At 44.8% G+C, this 9,238-nt stretch overlaps 1 protein-coding gene across 2 annotated transcripts; it reads left to right on the top strand.

The window, feature by feature from the left end:
* The first annotated feature begins 1,074 nt into the window (after positions 1-1,074).
* On the top strand, positions 1,075-9,021 carry CCDC167 (coiled-coil domain containing 167). 2 transcript variants are annotated; one of them, XM_010706913.4, is made up of 4 exons: positions 1,075-1,228; positions 3,265-3,359; positions 6,101-6,153; positions 8,171-9,021. In XM_010706913.4, the coding sequence occupies exons 1-4, from the start codon at positions 1,100-1,102 to the stop codon at positions 8,272-8,274; spliced, it is 381 nt and encodes a 126-aa protein (XP_010705215.2). In that variant the 5' UTR covers positions 1,075-1,099; the 3' UTR covers positions 8,275-9,021. The 2 variants fall into 2 exon arrangements, with proteins under 2 accessions (XP_010705215.2, XP_085075565.1); XM_085219439.1 differs by lacking the exon at positions 8,171-9,021 and adding an exon at positions 7,834-8,150.
* The last annotated feature ends 217 nt before the right edge of the window (positions 9,022-9,238 follow it).

Raw genomic sequence — 9,238 nt, forward strand, 5'->3', positions numbered from 1 at the left:
TAAAAAATTGCTAAGGAAGTTTCTTTCTTTCTTGTGTTAATGTGTAGATGACCTGAATGATATTAAAAAGGAAATGAAGATGTAACACAGGAAAAGGCTGAAGAGGGGGTGCCTGCTGAGGGCAGAACAAAGAGATCCAAGACTATGAGAGTGGCATAAGACATTATAAGATAATGAGAGCCTGATGGATTCAGAAGGGCCAGAAGGAACAAGACATGAATTAAAATCTACAGTTTGTTCACGAAGAAGGAACCACTTTCCCCCTTCTGTCTTCCCAAAAGATGTGACAACACATCTTTTGTGGTCACACTCATCTGCACAGAAAATGGGACGTGTGTATTTGTGGCGAAACGTGCATGTGAGAATTGACAGACCTCCTGTGAATCAATAGTCACCTCTGTAAAGGAGAAAATGCTTTCTGTTGAACTGATGGGTATTTCATCCCATTGCAAACCATAACAGATGAGTTTTCTTCAAGCCTCTATGCATTTTAAGATTGTATTTACACTCACTAAGCAACTCTTCTGTCTAAGAGGAGAAAAAATGACAGACTCCTGCTTCTTCATTTTCTCCCTGCCCCAGTGCTTTTCTTTCCCTAGGGCTGCTCGCCTGGTCCTGCTCAGGTTCTTTACTTCCTTCTGACTTTCTTCTGTCTCCCCTGGAAGGTGGAAGTTCAGGCTCCTTTCGATTCATTCCACAACAATGCCAAGCACCTGAGTGGGAAGCTGAGAAAAGCACAGATGCTCTTACATTAGTTTCTACAGAGAGAATATTAGACTGTTACTGACACATGCCCAGCTCGAGCTGAATGTGCAACATGAGTGCTCAAAGAAGGACTACTGATGGCTCACATCAGTGGAAAACTGCCTTATCCAGACTTGCCCTCTGACAAGCCCAGAGGCTGTGTCCAGACAGGACATCGGTGACTACTGCCAAAGCCCTGCCGTGAGGGATTAGGGGTCACCCAGAGAGCGGAAAATCCAATTTACTCGGACACCACACCGCCGCCGCCGCCATCTCTGAACTAACGGGCCGTGAGGCGGCTAAGCAACGCCCTCACAAACATGGCGGTCGCCTTACAGCGCCGCGCCTCACCAAGATGGCGCGGGCCGTGCGGACGTGGCCGCGCTCGGGCGGAGGCGCGGGGCGCCGCTCTGCGCATGCGCGTTTGCGGACAGGGCCCGGGACCATGGGCAAGAAGCGAGAGGGGCTAAGCGTGGCCCGGGAGGTGAGGGCGGGCGGCGGCGCGGTGTGGCTGGGTTGTGTGAGCCTGCCGGGCTTGTCTCTGTTGTACCCACGGGGGGTAGGTAGGGGGAGGAAAATAAAATCCCTTCGAATCAGAGAACGAAGCTTGTGTTTCATTACTGATGTCATTATTTCAGCTTTCTTCCTGAGCTGCTGTGGTTGATAAAGCTTTCTGAATGAGTCTCCAGGTGATGTGATCCCGTCTGAGCGCTGTCCTGCAGAGCTGCTGGGCTGATTCAGGGCGGGCTCGCTAACTGGATAGACTCGAGGCTGAATGAAGGAGGAGACCCACGGTAGCTTTAAGTGGGATCCGGCCCTTTTTCCTTTCCCAGCACAGGAAGCTGATCTGCTGGATCTGTTTTAGACTGTAGTATGTTACCTGGGATGTATCTTCTAGCCTGCTGTGGGTACAGCGTTTGTAAAATGATTTGCCATGAAATGAATTATTCTAAAAGTGTGGTGAGAATGGGTGTACATCCATGAACCACGAGTTAGCATTTAAATGTAAACAGCTCAAAAAAGGTAATCTCTGCTGGACCTACTTTAATAACATAACCTAATTTGTAGATGTAAGAACCACTAATTCCTCTGTGAAAGGAACTGCTCCAGTGTGCTGGCAGGTGACAAGGCATGAGAATGCTGCTCGGGGAAGATCTTTCTTCTTTGCCCCCACCTCTTTGTTTGGCTTTGATCTGTTATATGAGGGTCAGAAGACAAAAACCTCATTACCTAACACTGCTGGATGTCAATGTATGTGTGATATGGCTCTTTGCCAGTGTCTTAATTAGGGAATTCATAAAAGCAGAGGGTGGATGCCAGTTCTTGAAAAGTGCTTTTAGCCTTTCTGCTGGAAAGAAAGCTTTTATTAATTCATTACAAAATGTATTAAAAGGGATCTAGCTCAGCTCTGTAAGCAAAGCTGCTTCCCTCTCTCTTTTCGTCTGCCTTTACGCAAGCCGTTTTGGGCTCCCTGCCAACGTGGTCCTGACAAATGAGATTTGTAATAAGGGTGTAAGTCAGTTTGGACTGAAGTGCACTCTGGGTTCCTCTGTTTTAAGAAGGTCTCCAGATTACAAGTCAGCATTGCCAGTATTCAATGAATTCAGAGGCTCTGAGCCTCATCATATCTTTTGTAGTGAGGGAGGCAGCAGGCCCGAGATGGTTGCATACATATGAAGCTGCTGAGACTTGACTTCCCATGGGGAAAGGAAGGGCAGCTCTGTGTCTCACCTTATTTTGCAAGCAGGGAAACTGAGGCACTGTGAATACATGACTTCTTAGGATCCTCATTTGCAACCTTCCTTCCAGTCCCTAATGCCTCAGACCAGCCTGAAGAAAAGAAGCAGCAGGATTTCAGAGGAAAAAAAATATTTTTGTTCATTCAGCAATCTATTCCTCCTTCTTTGTCTTTCTTTCATTGTTATTACTTTCTGTCCCTTGTGCCCCTAGCTCAGCAAAGCTGATGGTGCAGTTCAATGGCAAGTGGTTTATTAGCAAATTATTGTTCTCCAGCAGGGGAGCCAAACTTTGGGTTTGATTTAAGAGCAGTAAAAACAGCTGCATCTTTTAAAGCATTGTGTGGAATCTGGAGATTTTTAGTCAGCAGAAAGTAAGAGCACTGACAGAATTGGGCAGAATATCCTTTTGTTATGTCTCATGAAATGATGAACCAATGGACAGAGAGTGTTCTATTCAGAGCGACTGCAGACTGAGCAGGAGGAATAGTTCTGGTGGAGAGGATGGAGAAGACAGTGGCATGGATAATATAGCAGTGGGACTGGCAGCTTGATAACCAAAGCTCTTGTTAAATTGTATTAACATGATTTTTAAGCACTGGTTTCAGAGGAGGCATGGTGTTTTGTAATATGTTTACTGTCTAAGCTGCATCCAGGTGACGTAATGCAGAACCTCTTGCTGGGTGTTTATGAGGGTTTCCAGCAGAAGCACCTTTTCCTTCTGAATGGAGATAGAACCATTTTAGGTGGGAGAGGAAATGACAGTGACCGATGTGTTTTCCAGATTGATGAACTGGAGGAAAAGCTGTCACTTTGCAGACAGAGCATGGAGGAAGTAGATCTCAAACTGCGCAGGGAGAAGCTCAGCCATGAAGGAAGGTATGAATGACCACTTCCATTCACAGCTGTGGCTGCACACTTCAGTTAGCTTTCATCCTGCTGTGGCGCTGAGCAAGAATGGGAATGCATGCTTCCCCTTTACAAGACTGTCTCCTCCCATCCTGGAGAACTTGCCAATGTGAGAAGTTCAGTGATACACAGAGAGAGCTTTATCTTACAGCCTTCCTCTGAAACCTGCATCGCTCTCATCCAAGCAGTGCCCAAAACTTACCTGTTCATTAGCAAAGCAGGGTCCTGTCCTGCTGGGAGACATCTGTGTATGAAAGGCAGAGCTCACTGCACACTGCTACTCAAGCCTAACTGAAGCTGCCTCAGTTCGGCTGTGGGAGATGTGCAGCAACAACTGATGGCCCCAACCAGGTTGTGGTGCAACTGGAAAAGGTGTGAGGGAAATTACTCTAGTTGTGCCAGTGTTGCAAATATGTCTGGATGTAGGGATGCAGTGACACACTGACTTTTCTTGGGAAAGGGTAGAAGGACAAGTGCTGTGAGATCTGTTACTGACATAAAAGAGGCAGCTGTAGGCTTTTAAAACAGGAACTCAGGAGAGGACTTTCACCTGGATTTTATAGTAGGCACAGGCTGAGCCTGATCCTTCTCTAGAGTGTTCAGCAAGAGATGGTAGATCTCCCACATGATTCTCAAATTTGTGTGTCTGTGGACATTCTATCAGCATCCTATTGCTCCGCTCCTGTCAAAAAGGCCGGTAAGTTCAATTGCAGGCCAAGGAAGGGAAATTTCCTGTTGTCTGTTTAGTTGTACAGAGCCCAGTTACAAATTATCCTTGCAGTGACAACGTTTTCACACCCTGATATTTACCACCCTGTATGGGAACTGCTGAGTCATGGCCTGAACCTCTGATTGATCGCCTGAGGTGAACAGTGAGTCAGCCCTGTGAGCACAGGTGAAGGCAATTCACCAGTGCTGCCAGAAGGGGTGGGGCCTGGCTCTACCCCTCCTAGACCCATTTAAGAGCTGACTGCCAGCAGGGAAGGATCTCTCCTGGAGATCCACTCTGCTGGAGTTTGGTAAGTGAGCCCAGGTTATGGGTAAGCTTTCTATCTATTCTCTTTTTGTTATTATGATCTGTTTTGCCTAACTTTCTTGTTTATTTTGTAATTATAACATCTTAATATTCATTGATTATATACACCCTTAGCTTGTATTCTTTGTTCTTCCTTTCTACTCAGTTGCCTTGCTCTGCACGTTCGTTGAGCCGTGCTGTTTTTTTTTTCCCCTCCTTTATTGGAGTGTCATATCCCCCATCTGTATTTTGACAGAGTCCTGTGTTATTCTGTCACTCATCTCTAGCTCCCCATTTCACCAGTCTGTTATCTAGGCCTAATTTTTTAATTTTTTTTTATGCCTATTGTCTGCAATCATCTGCTTCTGAAGTGGCCAACAAACCAACCTATAGTTGCAGTAAATTGACAAGATGGGCTATATCTGTATGACTTTTCCTTGAAACATAAGAGCAAAGAATTAAGATAAGGGAATTCTGGGACCTTTTCTAATTATACAACTTCTGTGGAGTTAGAAGTGGAAACTTCTGTTGCCCTAATCCAGACCATTCACAAACCATGTCAGAAGGTACCACAATCAAAATTCCTGATGCAGCATGTAGTTCATGAAGGAGAGCTCTGCTTTCCCACTTTGAAGTTCAGTTACCCATGTTTTCTTCCTGTCTCAAATCAGCTTTCTTGACTCTGTTAACAAAGAAAGTTTCTAAGCAGCAGCTCAGCCTTGTTGGCAAATGTCTTCTCACTTCTTCCTGGGTGCACTCTGCATTTCCTTTCCTGACTGCATGTAAAAGCACTTTACTCTCCAGATGCTGATGAAGCCTGCTTTCTTGCTATCTCTCACTTAAGAAGATGTACACATAGGTTAAGAAAATGTACACAGGTATGGAATCTGTTTCTACAACAGCTTCTTGCTCTGCCCCAAGGGGAACAACAATTATGCTCACTGCCTTTTCTGTCTGCTCTGAACCAGGAGATGATTTGTTGGTGCATGTTTGTTTATGTGCACACAGTCTGAAAGGAGCAGCCATGTCCTCACTGCTGTAATGGGAATGCTGCTGCTCCTAGGCAATTTGTTTTGCTTTTATATTTTAAACTGTGTATTAATTAATCATATTGTGCAAGAGCTGGTAGGCCTGAATTGCTTTTTATTAGTAGTACTCTGGGACTTCAGTCTACAACAGGTTGTTTAGCTGGTTGTTACAGGCTTGGATTCAGCTTGTTTCTGGGTTGACCAAGTTGTATAAATTGGATACCACTGACAAAGGGATCCCAGCTTCAATCAGTGAAAAGAGTTAGCATTTTAGCACTGAGACAGATGTACCAGAGGGGCAGGATTCCATAGAGAGTATGTGTAGATCCTGCCCCATCTTGAAGCCATGGCAGAACTTATCCCACTTAGAGGAACAGGGAGAACACACCATTGGACAGACATTCCTGTCCTGCTGACCTGTAATGACACTGTCCTGAAAGAGACACAAAAATATCTTGAAAAAAGTATAAAGTCATCTAAAACTGCCTAATCTCTTCTCTGTCTCAGTTTGGAGATTCTAAATTGTCACCTATCCCCAGTGAAGGCGGTGATAAGCTCATTCTTTTAGCAAATATTCCTGCTAGTGGGAGAGTCTCTCTTCCATCATATAAGCAAAGAAATAGGCTGTGTTGTGCCTCACGGGCAATGAACTTTCCTTCTCATTACAGAAAGTCACTGGAGAGAGAGAGAAACCTACTAATGACCAAAGCTGACAACTATGGTAAGAGCTTCATTAAAAATGGTCCCTCTGGGCTGAATGGCATCAGTGCTGCAGCTTAGCTTCATCTTCAAGCTCCTGCCATCTCTAACTTCTGCCTTTGAATTTAGGCTCAACCAATGGGAGCAAGACTGGGGGAAATCTTGTTAGCCTATTTTGCATCTAGGTCCTCCCACTTGAGCCATGCTATCATAAGGGAGAAAAAAATTAGATATCAGCTGATGAAGGAGGTAAAAAATCCCTTTCACATACCCCAAACTACCCATATTTATAAAGTCTTAGCTGACAGATTGGCTTGAGAGGCTTTTAACAACTTCTGCCCTTTCTTTAAAAAAAAAAAAAAAAAAGAAAAATAGAGGCTTGGTGAGCAATCTTTTAAATGTTGACTGGAGTACAGCCAGGTGTACTCTCCTTGGGGAAGCTTCTCCCTGCATTGGTCTCTGGGGCCTATGCTATGCATCAGCATAAAAGTTCACGTTGAATTGCTGCCTACAATATCAGAGCACCAGAGTCATTCCCTACTGCAGACAGTTAAAACAAGAGTCCCTCTGAGCTCCTGCATGTTTGACAGTATTTTCATGCTGTTGGGGATGCTGCCTTGCATGTTGTCATGCTCCTGTTATTTACAGCCCATATTTCCTAGGTGATCATCAGAGCAAAACTGCAGTTGCCCAGAGCCCTACTGTGCGCACTACAGGAAAGCATTTGGAGTGAGGGTCACCACTGGACCCCACTCCCTGGGTACTCAGCCCACAGCATGTATATTTATAAGGGAAGATGAGGGTTCTGCCTCATTCACAGGATAGGAGCTGGAGAACTTAGGTTCCACCTAGGCTGCTCAAGGGCAGAAGCTGGATGAAGGGGGTCTGATAGGTATCAGCATCTGTGAGGGAGCCCAAAATAGACCAGATACAGCAGAATGCGTTCTTCCACAATGGCCATAACCCATCTATGTCGAGGCTGCTCTGACAGGGAAGTACATTCACGTAGTAAGCTAGAGGAAATTTAATGGCCTCCCAGCTCAGCTCACTGAACAGATCCACTCTGCAGCAGTGCAAGCACCAAAGCTCACCCAAGGGACAGAAGCACAAGTGTTCTTTAAGGCTCAGAGAGTTGAAAGTCAAGGTATGGCCACTGAATTTGAATTTAAAATTTTAATTGATGTTAAAGGACTGCTTCCAGGAGAAGAACAATTATTTTAAACACATTCAAACCTGTTCCCTTAGGGCCTAACGCTAGAGAAGAGTGGGGCTGTGGCTGCCACCTGTGTACCAGCAGTCAACCATCACTGCAGCCATCAACAGAGCAACCTAAGAGGTTGCTCAGACAGCAGCAACAGCCTCACCTAATGGTGATGGCTGCTCCTTCTGGAACAGAGTAGACAGTGCCTCTGCACACAGTCTTTTTAGGTCATCGCGCTGGCCTCTAATTAAATCCATGCTTGTTTCAACTGACATACTTGAGGCTATGATTACAGTGGCTGGGTGGGTGTAAGAACTTGGATCAGGCAAAGAACAGGGGCAGAAAGAACAGCTAAAAGCCTCTTTTGATAGCAGTGCTAGTTTGTTGTACTTTAAGTTAGTTAAAGCACTGAGAAAAGACTGGATTGAGAGTTCTGAAACTACATCTAGAAAAGGGTAAAAATAACTCTGCCCTCTCTGTCCTCTTTTTCCTTCCCTAAAGGAGCAAACAATTGTTCTGAAGAACAAGCCTATCCTTAGTATGGTCCTAGAACAAGGTCATTTGCAAATAGGAACTGGACTGGGACTGAAGCAATCCTAAACACAGCTACTGAGATTGACGGGATGTATTAGCAAATGAAAGAAGTTCCTGCTAGCCTCCTTCCTGCCCAGGATATCTTATAATTTTTTATAATTAGCAGACTCGAGAGCTGTCCCTTGGCTAAGGTAGCATTGTGCTTGTAAAAACAATTTTTAAAGAAGATACAGCAGCAAAACAGAAAACAGCATTCACAGACAAGGATTTTGTTTTTGGTTTTTTTTTTTGTTTTTTTTTTCAGAGAAAGAACTGAGTGTGCTTCGTAAGGAAAATCGCAAGAATGCTGCCCTTGCTGTGGCCATGGTGTTGTTGATTGCTCTTATTTACACCTGCTGGACAATGTGATTGCACTCAAGAATTCTCCCTGCTGACCAAATGATTCTACTGCAAGGAGCTCTTCCTTCTCACCTCTGCACCTTTCCTGAGGGTAAGGATCAGCATTTCAGACTGCTGTTCTTGTTTATTTTCTCAAAGCCTCACCTTAGGGAAGCTAAAATTTTCTCTGAGAACTGAGGAAGCAAACTAGAAATCACATCACACTCACATTGGGAAAACAAGTTGAACAGAACTCAAGCTGGAACTCTTACCCAACTTATAGTCAAGACTCTCAGGCCTGATGTAGGAATATAGTATGTTCTCCCTTTTGAAGAGGATCTCTCTGTTTGCTGACAAGTGCTCTCTGCCCGAGCTAGTCAGAACACGTGCCACCTCCTTGGTTGTTGTGTCTCAGCCTTAAGTTGAAGGGACACCAAGCTCTTTGAATCAGAGTAACCTTGTGCATTGTGGCACGGGCACCACGTGTCTCCAGAGCTGAGATAAACAAAGATGGTTCTTCTTCCATTTCAACATAAGACAACCAAAACCACCCTACCTCTATAAAAACAGAAGGTAGGGATCTTTTATGCAGGCACATAACAGCCAACTTGAGATCTTCAGACTTGGACTTTGAAAATATCTACATACCTCTCTTGTGCGTCAGAGTTTGGTAACTATTTTGTGCCTCAGTCAGTATATGCAGAAAAGGTTTTATTGTCAATTCCCAGGGATGGAAGTGCCTTTGTAGGGCTTTAAATAAAGTAATTTGATATTGTAGCTTTCAGCTTTTTCTTCCTCCTTTTGTTAAACCTCCTCTCAGACCCCTGGTTAGGCTCCTATCATCCTGTAGTCTCCTCTCTTTCTGGTCCAACGACACACCTCAGGTAGCCCTGCGGGAGCACTTGTCAGGAAAGCCTTTAGAAGGGCACTACCTTCAAAATTTTTAACTCTGCAAGGTGTTTCCTACTGCCACATTAACACAGGCTGCTAGCCC

The sequence above is a fragment of the Meleagris gallopavo genome, chromosome 2, assembly GCF_905368555.1.
Source record: "Meleagris gallopavo chromosome 2, MGAL_WU_HG_1.1, whole genome shotgun sequence".
In the NCBI taxonomy this organism is placed as follows: Eukaryota; Metazoa; Chordata; class Aves; order Galliformes; family Phasianidae; genus Meleagris; species Meleagris gallopavo.